Source organism: Eurosta solidaginis, chromosome 2, assembly GCF_040869045.1.
Source record: "Eurosta solidaginis isolate ZX-2024a chromosome 2, ASM4086904v1, whole genome shotgun sequence".
Lineage (NCBI taxonomy): Eukaryota > Metazoa > Arthropoda > Insecta > Diptera > Tephritidae > Eurosta > Eurosta solidaginis.
This window is the reverse complement of record NC_090320.1, coordinates 152,886,045-152,907,097: the sequence shown is the minus strand read 5'-3', so window position 1 is coordinate 152,907,097 and position 21,053 is coordinate 152,886,045. Positions and strand designations below refer to the sequence as shown.

General features: G+C 37.7%; 1 protein-coding gene across 2 annotated transcripts in view; it reads right to left on the bottom strand.

The window, feature by feature from the left end:
- The window catches only part of mAcon1 (Mitochondrial aconitase 1), a 182,101-nt gene that overhangs the window by 16,828 nt on the left and 144,220 nt on the right, over nucleotides 1-21,053 (bottom strand). For both annotated transcript variants that reach the window (XM_067766339.1, XM_067766340.1), the window contains exon 3: nucleotides 18,154-18,881. In XM_067766339.1, the coding sequence (XP_067622440.1) occupies nucleotides 18,154-18,881 (728 nt within the window). The remainder of the gene's footprint in view (nucleotides 1-18,153; nucleotides 18,882-21,053) is intronic.

The window sequence follows — 21,053 nt, the reverse complement described above, 5'->3', positions numbered from 1 at the left end:
TGGCAGCGCAGGCTGTAAGTTTTAGTTGATATTTGATAAAAGACTTTTAGATTTGTTGCGCAAGATGAGTGTTCCGTGAATTTTCTTTCCGGAAAGTGGACCAGGGACCGCTCTATTCGAACAAGATATTGTAACGAATTTACTGCAATTCCCCTTATTTGCAAAATTCTGCTAACGCTCGAATCACTAAACTGTTGAATAAATAACTCCACTACTCAATAACGCAAAATGGACTTTATTAAAGTACTTTCAAAATATTGCTCGCCAGATAGGGTCTTAAATCAAACTGATTGTCGCGTCTCTACTATTGCTGCCTTTTATACTCTGTGATTTCCTCGTTGCATCTTCTAGGCGCTTCCAGAATTTACTTAGTTACTGCTATAAAATTATAACTACAGATGCACGTGTTTAGCGTCTCATATGCGCGTGTATTTGTGAGCGACACTTTCACAATTATATTTGCATACTTTTGGGAGCATCTCAGATAAGATATCTGCATGTGTTTGTGCGTTTCTTCTCCGCTGCGTGTACGTACTCGTGACGTGCATTATTACACTACAAAGTATTGTACAATGTAGTATAATTGATAAATACCTTGTATATGTTGTGCAAACGAAGAAGTTGTAAAGTAAATGTTGAGCTGTTGTCAAACAGATGGTTGTAGATGTTGTGTCGTTCTGGTTTGATCACTCTACACACAACATCGCATGTTCGTTCTACTATGTTGTATTGGGAACTACACAACATGCATTCATTTCTCTCTCTCATATACGCAAATACTTATTGTACTTATAGTGTGCTTGATCGTTGCAACGCGTGGCAAATTGTTTTGTGGAAAAGTAAAGTGTTTGTGGTAAAATTTCTGTGAAATGTTATATTATATTTGTGAAAAATTAATAACAATGACATTAAAGCTAAAATCCTGTCAGGTGTTTATAAAATAAATATAAAGCGAGGAAGAAGCAAAGTTTGGGATTATTTCGGCCATATTATTGACGATGGAAATAATGAAATCCCAAACTTTATTGCATGCAAAATATGTCGAAGCACAAGTGCTTCGTTGGAGCACAAAATGAAGAAGGAGTAATACAAGTTGAGGTGAATGGAGATACCAAGAAAAGATGCACAGAAGTTTTGGCAGAATAGGTGACGGGTGACATTCGCTCTTATGCGCTGGCTCAGGATCGTGGCCTTAAAGAATTTACCAAATTCATACTCGAGGTTGGACATAAACATGGATCTAATTTAAATGTGGAAAACCTCTTGCCGCACCCCACTACAATTTATAGAAATGTTGAGCAAAGGTTTAAAATACATTTTTCAATTTTAAAAACCGATGTAACAGCGGTAGCTGAGACTGGATATGCGCTAACAAGCGATATATGGACGGACAATTTCCTAAAAATGTCTTTCCTCGCCGTAACAATCCATTACATAAAGGACAGTTCATCGAAAAATAAGTTGCTTGGTATAAAATCCATGAAAGGCCTCGCTAATACAAGTAATTTACTATATATTTAAGAATGCAAATGATAATAGAGCAAGTGTAGATATTTTATGAAAATTCATGTTTTTCGGGACATCATTAAAATATTTTTAAAAATATATTACACTGTGGAACATTTTTGATGTCATCGAGTACAAACTCCTTCTCGTGAGGAATTTCTTGAAGTTCTTATCGAAAGTAAACAAAACTCTATTTGGGTTTTTGCTATTTTATTTAAGAATATATTTCTTTATGTTTAAATACGCACCTCACCCCCCATATTTTTCATTAAAAACTAGCTCTATTAAAGACGAATACATAATAATTGAAAATATCATACAACTTACTCATTTACTATTATTAAATAGGTGCTAATATTAAAGAAAAGGTGGTTAGTGTGCTTTCCGAATTCAATTGTTCCTTAAACAGTAAGGTCGTAGTCGTGACTGACAGAGGAAGTAATATGATTGCTGCATTCAAAGAAGATAATAATATTCACTGCATTAGCCACTTGATTCACAACACTGTGGAAAAATGTATAAAGAAGACGACGCAAATTGATGAACTCATTTCTTTATGTGCAAAGCTGGTAAAATATTTTAAAAAATCAGGCTTGAACGCAGAATTAGAAATATCTTTAAAAAGCTTTTGTACAACCCGATGGAATTCGGTATACTATACTATTTGCTCCATTGCTAAAAATTTTGCAGCCATTCAAGATAAATTATTAGAAAAGGATCTAGTAGAAAAATATAGTATCATAAAATTATACAATTTAGAGAATTTAATGAAAATTTTAAAGGTTTTCAAGGATGCCTCAGATGATCTTGAAGGTTCGCTATATCCAACTATACATTTAGTTTATGCGAATATAGAGCATTTGAAATCATCTCTTTCCATAGAAGACGATGATCCATCCCTAATAAAGGAATTTAAAATAAATTTACAGGAAACGATAACGTCCTTAATAGATCCAAATATCACAATGTACCACAAATTAGGATTATTTCTTTTCCCTCCTGCAAATAAATTAACCCAGTTCAGTTTAGATGAATCTGCAACAAATTCTTCCAGAATGTTTTCTTTATTTGGAAAGCACATAAGTCCTTCAGAAACAACTGCAAACTCAAGTGTTTCAGCAATTCATAGCGAAATATTAAAGTACAAAAACACTAATGTAACATTATATGATGACTTTAATATATTGCAGTGGTGGAATGAGCATAAAAATGAATTTCCTCTTTTGTTTACATTAAGTTGTCGCATTCTAGCTATCCCTGCAAGTAGTGCACCCTCTGAAAGAGTATTTTCAATTGCTCGAACAATACTAACCGATAAAAGATCTCAAATGACAGCGAATTCAAAGTCATTTAATGAAATAATGTTTGTCAATATAAACTCAAAAGACTGATTAGACTATCATTTTTTTACGAATTTTATTTAAGTTATTGACTAATTAATTAATATGAAAAAACAAATGTGTTACTTTTTTATATACAAAATATGTATCAAACTAATGTGAATCTTAGCGATTTATGAAATCAAGTTATATGTGTTATTTTTTGTTTGTTTATATGTACATTCAATGTACTACAATGTACTACATTGTACAATGCACATACGTTTTTATATATTTTTATTAAAATGAAATACTTTTATTATATTATTTTATTATTACAGTTATTTATTAATTAATAACAAAATGTGATTTATGTTCCTTTTTAAATATTCGAAACATGTACCAATCTAATGTGAATCAAAGCAATTTATGAAATCGAGTTATGTAAAATTTTTATTTATTTTTATGTTATGTTAAAATGAATACCTTTGAAAAATTAGTATTTTTTACTATTCACCTTTTCTGGTATAAATACAAAATTTTCCATCCCAAAAACAAATAAATTTGTCTTTTTATTCTATTTTACTGCAGTCAGACAAAAATAGTATTCCACAAATACTCACTACATCTGTTTGAAATGAAATACTACTTTGTATTGTGCAACTTGTATGTAGTATTGTAAGTTGATACAACTCAACTACACACAACCTACGAGAGTAGAGCACAACATCTACAAATACAACATAAATGAAAACACGCACTCAAACTTACTCAAAAACGAAATCATGACCAACTTGCACGATGTTGTGTACCAATGCACGTGTATAGTACGTACATATGTGTAGACATAATGATTGATCTATTGATGTGCATACAAGTCACTGCTTAGCATTGCTAATATTCGTCACACTGCACTCCACCTAAGTCTGATCGTTCCGATCAGACAAATCTCTCGATCTAAACGCCGCTAGCATCTCCAAATGTACCACTCTTCTATTTCGTGGTTTCCCAATGGTTTGTATGTGGTAGATGGTATCACTGATCTTCTTCACAACTTTGTACGGGCCTTCCCAACTGCACCGAAATTTGGATGGGAACACCTTTCCGCCGGTGAGGGTTGTATAACCGTACCAAATCTTCCGCCAAGAAACCTTCCGAATTATTGTTCTCATCGTACCTGCGTTTCATTTTACTACTCATTTATCCTGGATCGTTCCCTCGCACTCTGTTGTTTGGCCAATGAACTACTTCGCAGAGCTTGCGCTTGACGGATTGGCTTCGCATAATCAGTATCGTTCCCACGTTTCACAACAGTGGTGCGCCCTGGCTCGAAACTACCCTCGCATTCCTTCTGGGAAATTCTTTCCTTCGTTTTCGTGCGTCCCTTTGGTTTTGTCAATGCTAGTGTTTCTCTCGCAGGTACTTTTGATTTCGCTTTATTTGGCCCATTTGATCCATCAACCTTTACCGTTGACTTTCGTGGTCTTTGTCGAGTCTTCTCCACCAGTACTCGATTACTGTTAAACTCTTCCTCCAAACTAAAGTTAAGTGGTACATCCTGGTTCTCATAACGCATAACCCTTCTCTGCATATCGATCTTGATGTCATGGTCAACTAAGAAGTCCACTCTCAATATGACTTCATCAACTATCTCCGCCACAATGAATTTGTGTAGAACCATGACCTTCCCAATTAAGACTTCACATATTACTTCTCCCTGGACTTGGTTATACTCGCCAGTGACCGTACGCAACCTTGCTCCAGGTAATGGCTTTACTCTCCTATTGACCAAATCAGATCGGATTAAGGAGTGAGATGCGCCCGTATCTACAGTCAGTACACGCTCCTTGCCATCTAGCTTTCCTTTGACGGCAAGACTGCTCGATTTTCTTCCAATTTGCGAGATATATATCACACGACATTAAACAGCTGGAGCTAGCTCTCGATCTTTACATCTGGCACGCTCTTGCTCATCTCCTCCAGCTTTGCGTTTAAAGCCACCCAAGTTGGAACTACCAGGACCAAGATCGCAATGACGTGCAATGTGACCGGGCTTCCCGCATTTGAAGCATTTGATAACTCTTTCACTCCGCTTTTGCGATCCTTTCAGCGCCTCCAATATTGCGTCTACCCACTCTGGCCTACTTCCACACGGCGTGCTTTGAAAACTGGCTTACACAGAAGCGACGCTGTTTCCTGAATCAGAGCATGTGATACCGTTTCTGTGAATGTAGGTTTTGGGTTTGCGTATATCGCTCGCTTCGTTTCCACGTCCCGTATGCCATTTATAAAGCTCTGGATTTTTACCCTTTCGGTATATTCCACGGGTACGTCCGCATTCGCTAAATGTGCCAGTCTTTCAACATCCAAGGCAAACTCCTGCAAAGTCTCATTTGCTCTTTGGTTACGGTTTTGCAACTCAATTTGGTATATCTGTTTTCTATGCTTGCTTCCATAACGTCTGTCCACAGCGGCCATCAATGCTTCATAACTGTTCCTTTCGTACTCTGGAATAGTCTGTAAGATTTCAGCTGCAGCCCTTTCAATGCCACGAACAGTGCAGTAACTTTATCTTCAGCATTCCAGTTGTTCACTGCTGATGTCTTCTCAAATTGAAGCTTAAAGACCTGGAAAGATGGAGTTTTACCTTTGGATTGCTTGCTGAAACAGCCGGGCGATTTAGTTGTAATTGCTCCATACGACCTTTTAAATCATCGACTTCTGTCTGAAATTGTGCGATTTTTGCATCCTGCGATTCAAGTTTTGATGATACCCTTGCTTCCTGTGCCTCCAGCTGCGAGGATATGCGGCCCTCTTGTGCTTTCAATTGCTCAGCCAACTGAGATGTCACATATGTCTTCTGTTCTTCCAGTTGAGTTTCCATCTTAGATGTTATACGGTTCTCCTGGGATTCTAGTTGGGATGTTATACTTGTCTTCTGTTCTGCCAGTTCAGTTGACATTTCGGTTGATATTTGTTTCAAACCTTCTAGTATCGCGTTAGTGTCAACACTTGCCAATGGATTCGGAGTCTCTACCTTCTCCTTCATTTTAGTCGCTGGCTCTTCCACATCAGGATAAAAGACATACTCGTCCACATCAATTCCTTCCAACTCCATTACCTTTCGTAGCCGTGCTTGAAGTTCGATCTTATTGCCGGTTATATTCAATCTACGGGCTTCCAACTCCTTTTTCAGTTGTTGGATCCTTAATTCACTTAACTTCGCCATGTCCTTGTTGTGCTCTGCAACTCTGGAATTTATTCAACAATTCCTCTTATGACACCAATTTTAACGAATTTACTGCAATTCCCCTTATTTGCAATCTTCTGCTAACGTTCGAATAACTAAACTGTTGAATAAATAACTCCACTATTCAATAATGCAAAATGGCCTTTATTAAAGTACTTTCAAAATAACACTACTATTGCTCGCCAGCAGAGCTGTAAAATGATTCAATCAATACAGTTATAAATCAAGACTGATTCATTTTACAAATATGAGTTGAATTCAAATATATGTATAAGCCATGTTTGAATGCGATTTCATGTTTTCCATTCAAAAATTCCGTTGGTGATTGCATGACTGGAAAAAAAGCATTCAGCTTGATTGTGAGTGCATCGAGAGCACTCCCACTTACGAGTGATTGCAAAATTTGTTGACTGCAATCACCTTTTCATTCAGTTCCATTGAAATTTTCGTTTTCAGGGTTGATACTTTCGTACTTTTGATGGTTAACATACCTGTGATTGGTTTGAAGTTGTCAAAATAGTTATAAGTAACCGGACTGCCATATTTCATTTAAAACCTTCTGTTTGATTCTAAAAAGTTTTATTCGGTGGATTTTGCTTCAAATGAATTAAACCCAATAAAATGTGCTTCTATTCCGATTGGAAGAAATCAGACATACGAACTCCAGAGACAAAAAATTCAAAAAACTAAATTGGAATATAATATTACCTACAACAAAATAATATTTAGTCATAAGGTTCAAAATTGGCTTCCGTATTCAATAACTATGGTGACTCTGAATCAATGTTTTGACATGTTGTATTTTATTAAAGTTCTTTACTGATTTCTACTAAATTAAGCATTATTTTTTAAGGATGTTAACGGAAATCAATTGCCACATAAAATGTGTATTTTATAAAGTGCATTTTTATGGTGTTCTTGCAGTGAAAGTGTAGAAAAAAGCATTTAAAAATTCGAAGCGGTTGATGTCAAGAAGCAATGCACAGTGTTTCATTATAGAACAAAGTCTAAACAAATTCGGGGTGATACGATACATAAAATGAAAGTTTTGGAGTGTGCTACATTGGATGTGGAATAAATCTGAGGACCCACTATATATATGTTTATGTCAATATAATTATATTTTTAATACCGTGAATCACACATGTGTTTAATTTTATGAATCAAAGGGAAAGCGAAAATTTTAGTTTAATTTATGACTTACAAAAAATGTTTATTGGAGTGACCGATTAACGTCAGGCGAAATTCGTCTATTTTCGTCCTCCAATACATTTTATTACTGTTGTAAATTTTATAAGCTACTCAAGGGACCACTTTAGCTAACCGGCATTCATTATTAATTATTAAGAAATTCGCATTTATATATTTGTTCGTGTTAACATACCATCATGTGTAAAAATTGCCGCTAGAATGAACTTGTGATACTAACGATTGTACACAAAACCATCGATGTTGTTGTAGCAGTGCTTCGCCCCATCCAGCAGGTGCGACCACTCAAAAATTGTCATCAATATCCTTTAACGGGAGTCCTAAGAAACCTGCAATTTCAACAGAGATGGATATAGTGAAAGGGGTATTAGAGGCGTTGGTTCCACATTGCAATTAAAGAGATGGGTGGTGCACCCCCCTTAGCGGGTAAGGGGGTTAGAATATACCCGCGGCAGGTATGCCTGTCGTAAGAGGCGACTAAAATACCAGATTCAAGGGGTGTGTAGCGCAACCCTTCAGGTTGCCAGCGCAATATATAGCTTCTCCAAACCCAATTGTCAACCTCACCTATCCGCGGCGAATCCTGTTTCACTAACAGGCGAGGCTCTGGCGACCCCAAGCTCCTCATGGAACTTGGGGATGGGGAGGGAGGGGATGGCCTGAAGGTTTAATGTGGCCACATAAATCGTTCCCGAGATGGTCGGGCTAGCACCTTAATGGTGCTGTGTTACCGGAGCGTACCGGATCTGTATCCGGCAAAGGACCATCACATCGATAACACTCCCCAAAGCCTTCGGGGAGCAACCTTATCGCTACAACAACAACAACAACAACAACAACAACATGGTTGGTGTTATGTGGGGACAGGTTGCAGGCAGGACATACATTTTGTATGTCGCGGTTGATTCTGAGTAGGTAAGAGTTTATTAACCTGTTACAGTATCCATATCGATGTTGAGCTAGAGTGGCGCGCGTCTCCCTACAAGATTGTTTCCTCTTTTGCGACTTCAGGATATTTATCTTTAAGAAAGGGGTCCGGGAAATTTCTGGCATAGAGGTCCGACGACTTTTTGTAATATCTCTGAGGACCTGTTTATGTTTTTCTTCTACATACCCCTGAGTTCTCAGGTGCCGTATTTCCTCATAATATTTGCGGAGATGATTTCTTAAACCCCTGGAAGGCGGGGCCTCTTTAATCCGTTCTGTTGGGTTGCCCAGGTTTCTGGTATTCAGCAGACACTGTTTATTCAGCATTTCGTTTCTCTCCCTAACAACGATTCTGAAAACAGTGTTTTTACAGGCCTGTAGATTCTTCAACTGAGTATCCTTTACGCTTGGCGACCGTATCGGGGAGGCGTAGCATGCAAGCGGCCGGTCAACTGCTTTGTAAGTGGTAATGAGCGTCTATTTATCCCTACCCCAAGTGCTGCCGGGAAGAGATTTGAGGACTTTATTACGGCTCTGAATTAAAGTACAATTGCGGATGCATTTTCGCGATCCTGATCGAACGTCACACTCAGTATTTTCGGGTGTAAGACTGTCGGTAGCGTGACGCCATCTGCGTGGATGTCCAATACGGTCGACATTTGCCGTGTCCATGTTGTAATAAGAGATCAGGGAGGTAGTTGTTTATTTTATTACATAGCTCATCGATGGTTGGACCGATATCTGTGGCCATTATCGTGAATTCGTCGCCGGAGGATACAATGGTAACTCCTTCTATTTGCGAAAGGAGCTTCTATATGTAGAAGTTTGTTGTTTAATTATTCTTGGTTTAGATGTTGCGTTCCTGAATTGCACCGATACTTACCTACCAGATAATTTGCGGTGCACCTTTTGAGACTTGGAGGAAGGGACATTTTTTGGTAGTTTTGATTAATCTATGTCCTTCGATAGTTTCAAAACAAAAAATAAACCGTCAATACTATCGATCGTTACAAGTTACAAAGTTCCACCTTCCACCATTTTGATCTACTACAAGCTGTTTTTTATTTTAAATATTTGTCGAATTTGCTACACTGTGATAGCAGGAGAACGGTCATGTTATTTTACTGTCAAAAACAAAACAACAAATTAAATATAAAAAATTTTAATTATTTGACAACCCAATAAAAGCATTTGTATCAATGTTAATTTAGAATTCATTTGAGAGCTAACTTTATTCTTAAATCTCCTACGTTATTTAGTTTTCAAGTACACCAAAATCACAGTAACACCAATTTTACACAGAAGTTTAATGGAACCACAATTTAACTTTTTAAATATAGCGTTTTTAACAAAAAAAATTAAAAGAGAAAGCACTTCGAATATAATCAAAATAAAATGCTTTCTCAAATTTTCAAAAATATTTCACCCAACCAAATATGTTTAAATTTTTTAAAAAGCCATATTATCTTGTGCCGCAAACTTTGCAGAAATAATAATTTGCATTTTCTTGGTGCTTTTATGAACTTCATTAATTATATAATGAATTTTTAAATGAAAATGTTGTAACATTAACTATGAAATCCGAAACTCCAAGAAAACCAACTATCTTTTTGTATCTAAATGCCTTCCTATAAAGCAATAATGAAATAATAATTTTGGTGTTGTATTGAAGCTTTGTTCCAAATAGAAAGTACCTTTAAAATTCATTTCAATCAGTTAATTTTATTGAAGCACTCTTTTTCAAATTCTCTATTAGTTGAGTAAGTCCTTTTAGATGGATTTTTTCACAAACTGTCTTTTCTCTCGAAAGTGTTCGCACAACAGTATTTATATATACATTCAAGACACTATGATAGAGTTCTGTGGGTACACATTTCCATTTGCAAGGTTTCCCACTTTTCCTAAAAGTGAAATATTAGCAACAAAAGCAACTGCTATAAATTGCAGTGATGTCGCTTCACTGGGGTAGGATGTAAAAAATTCAGTTGGATTTAGTTAACTTTTCAGCAATAACAAGATTAGCAGCTATTCGAAGTTTCAGTAATGTGGATTTATCGGTCAAGGAGTTAAGCGATATGGAAATACATTCTTTAGGGGAAATGCCTCATCCGCTTTCCCAATCCCGCCTGTTTTTTTTAAATGTTATAGTAGTAATGTTTTTCATCTAGCTGCCAGGTATTATTACCCTCGCATCATTGCCTTCAGAGATATAAATATACATATACATAAAAATTTGCGTGTGGGGTTCTATTCCATTAATAATTTAAGTGCTATTAGATTGGGTAAGTTTTTACTTTATACAAACTATATATGTAGTTCTATTCTCGATATCTTGGGCAATATAATAATGATGATAGAAATTTTGTTTATAGAGGTTTAAAATAAACGACGATAGGACTGTATGCAAAGTGGCCTACAATAGATCGGCCAAAGTTCAAATATTTTCCGAAATGCCCGTCTCTAATGTTTCTTAAACAAAAAACAAGCTGCAAATTAATGTTTGAGTTAACTTTCTGAACAAGTTTTTTCTCAAATGATGAAAAAGACAGATAATCAAATTGAGAATTAACATTTTCTTTCTTTCAGATATTTTGTTCCATTGTTTATTGGGAAAAAAGAAGTTAGTATGAAAGACAGGAATGTTCAACCTGCCAAAAATATACTTTTTTTCTGTTTTACATTGCGCTTTTTCAAATTGTCATGTTTAACGCAATTGACAAGTTGTTTCAACTATTCTTATCCTGAATCACCTGTCACCTGTCATAAACATTTTTTTAATAAATTTTTAAATTTCAACTTTCATAAAAATGAACTTAAATTTTTTCGTACTATTTTAGGGAGTATTTGAGCATTTTTGCAATAAGTGAGTGGTACTGGTGGTGCATGACTTCACACACCAAAAATGTGAAATCACCTGAGTGCACTCATTGATTTCAGTATATTTATTTCTGCAGTTTGATTTAGCATTCTTTTCAATATGCGGTGCTGAATGAAATCCTTATTTCTCAGCATGATTGCAGAATTAAAAAATTTAAAGCATAATTCTCGTATGAAGAAAAAATTGTGAAATACTGATTGTAGAAAAGCTCTAATTTCAAAAAGCAAATGATTTCATTCTTCAACAGCTGTGCTCGCCAGATAGCGTCTTAAATCAAACTGATTGTCGCGCCTCTACTGTTGCTGCCTTTTATACTCTGGGATTTCCTCGTTGCATCTTCTAGGCGCTTCCAGAATTTACTTAGTTACTGCTATAAAATTATAACTACAGACGCACGTGTTTAGCTTCTCATATGCGCGTGTATTTGGGAGCGACACTTCCACAATTATAATTGCATACTTTTGGGAGCATCTCAGATAAGATATCTGCACGTGTTTGTGCGTTTCTTCTCCGCTGCGTGTACGTACATATGTGTAGACATAATGATTGATCTATTGATGTGCATACAAGTCACTGCTTAACATCGCCTTAGAGATGATAGTATCCCTTAGTGTTGCTAATATTTGTCACAATATTGAAATATTGTATATAGATAGCTCTTTGCCTAGATTACTATTTACGATACTTCTTTTCCGGGAAGAAATTGACCAAGGACCGACTGGGATTGGTGCTGGGACAGGGACTGTAACTGGAACTGGGAATAAGGGATGGAGAAGAAGAACTAGAAGGAAGATAAAAGAGGGAAGACGAATGTAAATAAGGTCGCCGATGATTTATTCGGCGATAATGTCAGGTTTCGCTTAGTGAATAAACTGGAGAAACGTCCCAAATCTCCACCATTTTGAACATTGATGTCAATGGCACTACGCTAGCGAGTGTCCCACACCCCAAAATCTTGGGTGATCTACATTTTGGTGAGCATGCAGCCGCAATTGTATATATTATTTCTAATTGCTGTTTTTATGTACGGGTCCCTTTTTCGCTCTTATTTGAAATCCAAATCTATAAATAAAGTTTTGGTTGTAAAGATGGAGATTCAGGCTATTAGCGAGCTTTGGGCAATTTTGGTCGTAGTGCTTTTGTTTAGCTATATTTTATTAAAATAATTTGTTAAAAATAATCGATTGTGAGCACACAAAGAAATCTTTTTGTACTATAGCATTATTGTGGATATTTGCACTGCGTACGCCAGATGGCAGGGCAGGCTTAAGTTTTAGTTGATATTTGATAAAAGACTTTTAGATTGGTTGCGCAAGATGAGTGTTCCAGTGAATTTTCTTTCCGGGAAGTGGACCAGGGACCGCTCTATTCGAACAAGATATAATCCCGGTTCAGTTTGCCTGAAATTTTTTATATAGATAGCTCTTTGCTTAGATTACTATTTACGATACTTCTTTTCCGAGAAGAAATGGACCAAGGACCGACTGGGATTGGTGCTGGGACAGGGACTGGGACTGTAACTGGGACTGTAACTGGAACTGGGAATAAGGGATGGATAAGAAGTACTAGAAGGAAGAGAAAAGAGGGAAGGCGAATGTGAATAAGGTCGCCGATGATATATTCGGTGATAATGTCAGGTTTCGCGAGGTGAAGAAACTGGAGAAATGTTGACCATTTTGAACATCGACGTCAATGGCACTACGCTGCCGACTGTCCTACACCCCAAAATCTTGGGTGTGACGTTTAATCAGGATCTACATTTTGGTGAGAATGCAGCCGCAATTGTACAGCAAATCCAAAGCCGTAATAAAATCCTCAAATCTTTTGCTGTCAGTACTTGAGGAAAAGGTAAAGAAACGCTCATTACTACTTACAAAGCAATTGCCTAGCCGATTGCATGCTACGCTTCCCCGATATGGTCGCCAAGCCTAAAGACTACCCACTGGAAGACGCTAAAGGCCTGCCAAAATACTGCCCTCAGAACCGCCAAGGGTTGCCTTCTAATGTCCCAAGAACACCATCAGCATAATGAGGCGAGAATACTCCCCATCAGGGAGAGATATGAAATGCCAACCAAACAGTTCCTGTTGAATACCCAGAAACCTGGGCATCCTAACAGACATCTGATTGATGAGCTAACACCGCCCAGGGGCTTAAGGAGTCATCTCCGCGCAAGCAGTCACTTGGTCTCAACAACAAGTATTAATAATACGTAGCATCTCAACAAGGCCGCGGGCGCTGATGGATTGCCTGCCGAGCTATTCAAATACGGCGGCGAGGAGTTGGTAAGGCGCATGCATCAGCTTATTCGCAAAATATGGGCAGACGAGTGCATGCCCGACGATTGGAATCTAAGTGTTCTTTGCCCAGTCCACAAGAAGATGGATACTGGAAATTGCACCAACAATCGCGGAATCAGCCTTCTTAATACCGTATATAAGGTCCTGTCAAGTGTATTGTGCGAAAGATTGAAGCCCACCGTGGACCAACTGGTTGGACCTTATCAGTGCGGCTTCAGACCTCGTAAATCTACCATCGACCAGATTTTTCGCAATGGGCCAAATCTTGGAAAAAACCCGCGAAAAAAGAATCGACACACATCACCTCTTCGTAGATTTTAAAGCCGCCTTCAACAGCACGAAAAGGAGCTGCCTATATGCCGCTATGTCTGAATTTGGTTTCTCCGCAAAACTTACACGGCTGTGCAAAATGACGTTGAGCAATACCATCCGCTCAGTCAGAATTGGGAAGGACCTCTCCGAACCGTTCGAAACTAAACGAGGTTTCAGACAGGACAACCCCCTATTGTGCGATTTCTTTAATTTGATGCTGGAGAAAATTATACTAGCTGCATAACTTAACCGCTCTGGAATAATATTCTATAAAAGCGTGCAATTACTGGCGTATGCTGATGACATTGATATCATCTGCCTAAACACCCGCGCCCTTAGTTCTGCTTACTCCAAACTGGAAAAAGAAGCGGTAAAGATGGGTTTGATGGTGAATGAGGACAAAACGAAGTACTTGCTGTCATCGAGCAAAGAGTCAGCGCATATGCGCCTTGGCAACCACGCTACTATTGGCAGCCATAATTTCGAAATAGTAAAAGACTTCGTTTGTGAACCAACATCAACACTAGGAACAACATCAGCTCTGAAATCCAGTGAAGAATCACTCTTGCCAATAAAGGCTCTTTTGGACTAGGTAGGCAATTGAAAAGTAAAGTCCTCTCTCGGCAAACGAAAATCATACCATACAAGTCACTTATCGTACCCGTCCTGCTATATGGGTCAGAAGCATGGACCATGACAACAGCAGATGCAGCGGCTCTGGGAGTGTTCGAGAGAAAAGTTCTTCGAAAGATTTATGGACCTCTACGCGTTGGCGGTGGCGAGTACCGAAGAAGATTTAACGCAGCGGCTGCGCTGGCTACGCCATGTTATGTGAATGAAAGATGACGCTCCCGCCAAGAAAGTGTTTCTATCGGAACCCGCCTATGGAACCAGAGGTAGAGGGCAGCCGCCACTCCGTTGGAAGGACCAGGTGGATTGGCGCTGGTTGGCAGACAGAAGGAGCGACTGGCGCGCCTTGTTGGACGGTCATAACCGTTTAAACGGTTAAGCGCCAATTAAGTAAGTTACTTGGTTTCAATGTAGTACATTTTGATGCTCGGAGTCTTAATGGTGATAAACTGGACTACGTTAGACATGACTTTGAGGGTTCCCAAGTTGACGTAGTTTGTGTATCGGAAACCTGGTTTAGCCCTACTATTCCGGGTTCTTTCCATAGCATTCATAACTAAAACCTTATTCGCCATGACAGGTTTACCCAACAAGGAGGAGGTGTGGCAATATATTGTAAATCGTCGATAAAAATACGTGTTATAGCTAAATCGTATTGCTTGGGCAATTATAGCGGAGTTTATTATATATATATATATATATTATAGCTTGAGTTTATTATAGCGGAAGTTTCTGATGGTGTAAAAAGCATATAAGTATCCATGTTTGTTATTGACTACGAATTTTTTGTTATTTGTGGTGATTTTAAAGTGAATTCAAATTACTCCTTTTCCTGTAAGCAATATAACATGTAACTGCAGCGGGTATTTCCATAGTAAATGAAGTAGTACCTACGAGATTTGCTAAAATGCAAATCTAAGCCTCTTAGATTATTTCATAACCTCTAATATGGGCCAAATATTCTGTTTCTGACCATGACCTAATATTCTGTACTGCGGATGTCGTGCTCCTGTTCAAGAAAGTTTTATGTATCGTGATTTTAGTCGATAGATGTAAATATGTTGTATCAAAGTCTAACAACTGTGGATTGGAATGAAAGCTGGTTCTGTTGTTCTGTAGATGAAAGGATAAAAAATTTTAATGAAAAGTTGACTGATATATATGAGAAATATGTTCCTCTTCGTAAGACTTGAAACAACCCATCTTGTCCCTGGTTCAATACAAAAGTGCTCTCATCTATCACCATGCGGAATAAATGATACCGGAAACGGAGGAGGATAATGACAGAGGATGCTTGGTCCCAATATAAAGCTGCCAGAAACAAAGTTACAATTCTTATAAGGCAAGAAAGAAGAAGGTACTGTAGTGCTAAACTTGATCCGTTGCTTGCTTCAAAAAATCTACGGCAGAACCTGAAAAACTTGAAAGTACATGGTAGCTCAAAGCCATATTGTGGCATTGACCCTGAGATTTTAAATAATGTATTTACGGTTGGTGGCGGTGGCCACCGTGGTGTGATGGGTAGCGTGCTCCGCCTATCACACCGTATGCCCTGGGTTCAACTCCCGGGCAAAGCAACATCAAAATTTTAGAAATAAGATTTTTCAATTAGAAGAAAATTTTTCTAAGCGGGGTCGCCCCTCGGCAGTGTTTGGCAAGCACTCCGGGTGTATTTCTGCCATGAAAAGCTCTCAGTGAAAACTCATCTGCTTTGCAGATGCCGTTCGGAGTCGGCATAAAACATGTAGGTCCCGTCCGGCCAATTTGTAGGGAAAATCAAGAGGAGCACGACGCAAATTGGAAGAGAAGCTCGGCCTTAGATCTCTTCGGAGGTTATCGCGCCTTACATTTTTTTTTTTTTTTTTATTTACGGTTGGAAGAAGCAATGAAAGGTCTCCAAAAACCTCCATTATTCTTAGAGCCCGTGATGTGTTTGAAAACAAATTCCAATTTGCAGGAGTAAGTGAGGGTCATTCATCCTGCACACCATTGCCCACATTATCAATCACTGCTTTACGACATCATGTTTTCCAGCCGAGTGGAAAAAGTCGGTAATACTTCCAGTGGCCAAGAAAAGTACGCCTCCTCCTGGAGACTATAGGCCGATGAGTATATTACCAGCGCTGGCGAAAGTATGTGAATATTTGATGGCAGCACAAATTGCATCATGTACTGAGCGCCACAATTTATTACCGCCACTAGAGTCGTTTCAAGCCAAAGCACAGTTGCTCCACGGCGATGATAAAAGCCCTTGACGATGTAAGAGTAAAGTTTGATGATGGGTCCTTAACGCCTGCATGCCTTTTGGACTTCTCTTAAGTATTTGACATGGTTGACCATAATACTTTACATATAAAGCTTGAAAATTATTTTAGTATTTCGGGCAACTCCCTAAATCTTATGATGAACTAACATAGTGGCAGAGTACAAAAGGCAAAGGGAAACAACGCATATTCTAATTTTAAGGCGGTGTCAGCTGGTGTTCCGCAGGGGTCTGTTCTAGGGCCTCTTTTGTTCAGTCTATTTGTCAATGATGTTTTCTCATATGCCGATGACATTCAAGTGTACTTGTATAACCGATTTGGTCTTGTTGAGGATTTATGTTCTAAGGTAAATTGTGATTTGTCTGCTATATCGCAAGGAGCAAGTGATAACAGATTATGCCTAAATGCGTCTAAGTCGTTTGTGTTGCCAATATGTAATAGTGTAGTGAGTCTCGAGAATATTCCAGAATTGTTTATTGGCAGTAGTGCTCAGCAGTTCACAAACAAAATTAGAAATTTAGGTTTTGTCATCAACTCTACGTTGACCTGCTCCGATCACATTAATAGTATTGTAAGCAGTGTATACTGCGTTCTGCGTATACTGAGAATATCTGCTTCATTTACACCGTTAGAAACCAGGCGTAAATTAGTTATACAGCTTATCATTCCTCATATAACATACGCCGAACTTGTCTACAGCAAGCTTGACTCAACTTCTGCCCCAATAATGTTACCCGTTATGTTTACGATCTGAAAAAGTTTGATCAAATATCCCTTTGGAGGAATGAGATTCTAGGTTGTAATATACATGATTTTCTTGCTTCCAGAAACTGCATGTACATATTTAAATTACTAATATGGAAATCCTCAAAGTATCTGTATGAAAAGTTAAATCCGACGAAACCCCTAAAACTTCACAATCTGAATGTACCAAAATATAACTACTTGATATCATCCAGACGGTTTTTCATAAGTGCTGCCAGGCTCTGGAACAACATTCCTGAGACTGTTAGATCTGTGCTGAATAGGAGTAACTACAAGGCAACCATCCTCAAGTACCTTAAGTCGTGTTAGTGAGTGCGATTATAACTACTTCAATTCTGTCTGTCTTAGTTAACCCCTCTTCTATCCTTCTCTCTATCTCTTTTATCTAATCTTATTATACACTTTTTTTATTAATGCATGTAATTTTTCTTGTTAGATATAACATCATTTAATTATAGTTTTAATCGATGTTAGCCATTTTATGGTAATTAATTTAAGCTGATGTACTTTTGAAAGACCATTGTCTTATATGTACTGCCACTGTGTTATTAAATAAATAAATAAATAAATACATTTTATTATAACACGATATTAGGACTTTTTTTGAGATAAAGCTTGGAATAAGAAATCGCGCGATTTCCAAATTTTCGACTGCGACGCTTTTTAAAAACTTTGGAGATTAATGCGAATGTATGTATATCTTAAAATCGTATAACAATATAAAATGAGGACTTGGCCGACTTACCGCAAGATAAATAGCCACAGTACTTTTTAATACGAAATCTTTACTCACCTGGTAACAAACGCATGCGTTGAAGGATTTGCATCATTTCTTCCAGTGAAGTTACGATTGTACGACGTTACAATGGTGTTTTTATCGCCTTTTTTAATATCTTTACGATCCCATTGCCCAATGCAAGGACCACAGGCATTTGCTAAAACTGTACCCCCGAATTTTTGAAAAACTTCCCCGATACCGTCTCTTTCAATAGTCGCACGAATCTGCTCAGAGCCGGGGGTGACATTAAACGGTATTTTTGATCTGAGACCGTGGTTCATTGCATCTTTAGCAATATTGGCACAACGACCCATATCTTCGTATGAAGAATTGGTACAAGAGCCAATAAGGCCGACTTTAATGTCTATGGGATAACCATTTTTCTTTGCATTTGCACCCAATTTACTTATTGGATGAGCCAAATCAGGTGTGAACGGACCATTAACATGTGGCTCCAATTTATCTAAATTTATTTCAATTAGTTCATCGTATTCACAATTTCCATCGGGACTAAAAAGATGGCTTTTATATTTATTTGCTTCATTTGCAATGGCACCCCGATTGGTAGATTTCAAATATGTAGCCATACGATCATTAAAAGGAAACACCGAAGTAGTTGCACCAATCTCAGCTCCCATATTGCAGATTGTTGCCATACCAGTACAAGATATTGAATTAACACCACTTCCGTGATATTCGATTATGGCGCCCGTACCACCTTTTACAGTTAAAATATCTGCAACCTACATAAATTAGAATTTAGTTACATAATTTCGACCAGTTATTGATAAAACCAAAAGTATTTGTCAGAAAAATTTTGTAGTGCAGTGTAGTACGCAGTGTCGTTGCGCTGATTGACGAAGAAAGGTGCTCTGATTGGCGAAGAAAAGGGTGCAGAGGGTGGGTGTGTTGCTTGAAAAGAGACATCGGAGGCATAAGGGGCAACACAAAAAAAATTTTGGAAAATTTTAATTTTTATTTATAAGTGATTTCTGGAAAATATATTTCAAAATTAGACCCGGTTTATGGTGTATTGCAAGAAGATTACTTCACAATGGGGGTTGTATAAGGCCACGTAATCAGTGAACAAAGGCACGTCGCAGGGCGGGGTATTATCACCTGTGCTGTGGACGCTGGTTAACAACCAACTGCCCAGGCGGTTCGATGAGGCACCCGTCAAACTTACAGCGTACGCAGATGACGTTGCAGTTGCTATAAGTGGGAAGTGCCTTCCAACTCTCAGCCTTTGATGGATCGGGATATATGTACATAACTGGTCATCTGGAGGAGTGGCCCTACATGAAAAGCCTTGTACAAGATATTGAGAAGTCGGACGGCTGCCGGATAGCGGATGTGCGGATAGCGTGCTCCACCCACCACACCGAAGGTCCTGGGTTCCAGTCCTGGGCAAAGTAACATCAAAACTTTGGAAGTGTTTTCAATTACACTACATTCTTTTGTCCTGGATTCCAAGCTTGGAAAACTGACGAAACTTTATAGGAAGATGAAAGTACAAGAATTGAGGAGTTCGGTGCAAGAAGCGTGTAAAAAAATGTCATTACCATACCACTATTGCTTCTACGTTATATGCAAAAAGGTAGCATCTATACTCAATTTATTTTATTGCTCCTAAAACTGCGAAAAACGGATTTTTTCAACATATGCATTTAAAGGTTATATATGAAATATACTATATATTAAGAAAATGTTGAAAAACTAAATCAACAAAAATGCTATATCACCTGAAAAATCTCGAAACCAAATTAAGAAAACATCCTTTTTTGCACGCAACTCTTTAATTTCGCACAAGACAAAAACACCAGCCTTCCCTCCAAAATAAATGAGTTTGGGATGGTATTGCTTTGTCTGAAAATTCTACTTTTCAGAATTTTCTATCGCAATAGATACACGCAAACTTTGTTTTGCGAACCCTTGGTTCACTTATTTCACAAAAATGTTGATTCTCGTTATGTATTTGTGGACGAAACTTTCAAAGAAAAAGTAAAATTTCATTTGTTAGGAAAAATAAAGAAATAAGAGCCAAAAGTAACAAACAGTCGCAATTTTTCTAAAATATGGCCTAAAATGTATTTCGAAATATATATTTATGATTAAAGAAAAATATATAATATGGAAGGCGCAATAACCGAAGAGATGCTGAGCTTCTCTTTCAATTTGCGTCGTGCTCTTTTTAAATTTTCCCAAAAATTAGCGCGACGGAACCTACATGTTTTACGCCGACTCCGAACGGCATCTGCAGATGAGTTTTCACTAAGAAGGTTTTCATGGCAAAAATACACTGAGTTTTTGCAAATCTCTGCCCAGGGGCAATCCCGCTTAGTAAAACTATTTCCTAAATTAAAAAACTTGTTTCTAAATTTTTGGTGTTGCTTTTCCCGGGACCCAAGCGCACGCTACACTCTAAAACTTTTGTATGAAATTAAGATTAAAGGGGGGAAATTCCTGGTGAAATAATTGCACAATCAAAAAACGAGACCGTACTAAATTGCAGAAAATTTAATACTAATTTAGTACCGGTTAATTAAATTTATTACACTTGTATTTTAAAAAATATCAAGGGTGGGCTAGCTTAAGTTTAAGATAGCCCACCCATATGCACAATCAAGAAACGAGACCGCACTAAATTGCAGAATATTAAATACTAATTTAGTACGGGTTAATTAAATTTATTACACTTGTATTTTAAAAAATATCGAGGGTAGGACTAGCTTAAGTTTAAAATAGCCCAACCCATAAGCACAATCAAAAAACAAGACCGTACTTAATTGCACAACATTTAATACTAATTTAGTACCGGTTAATTAAATTTATTACACCTGTATTTTAAATGCACATATGCAAAATCAAAAAACGAGACCGTACTTAATTGCACAACATTTAATACTAATTTAGTG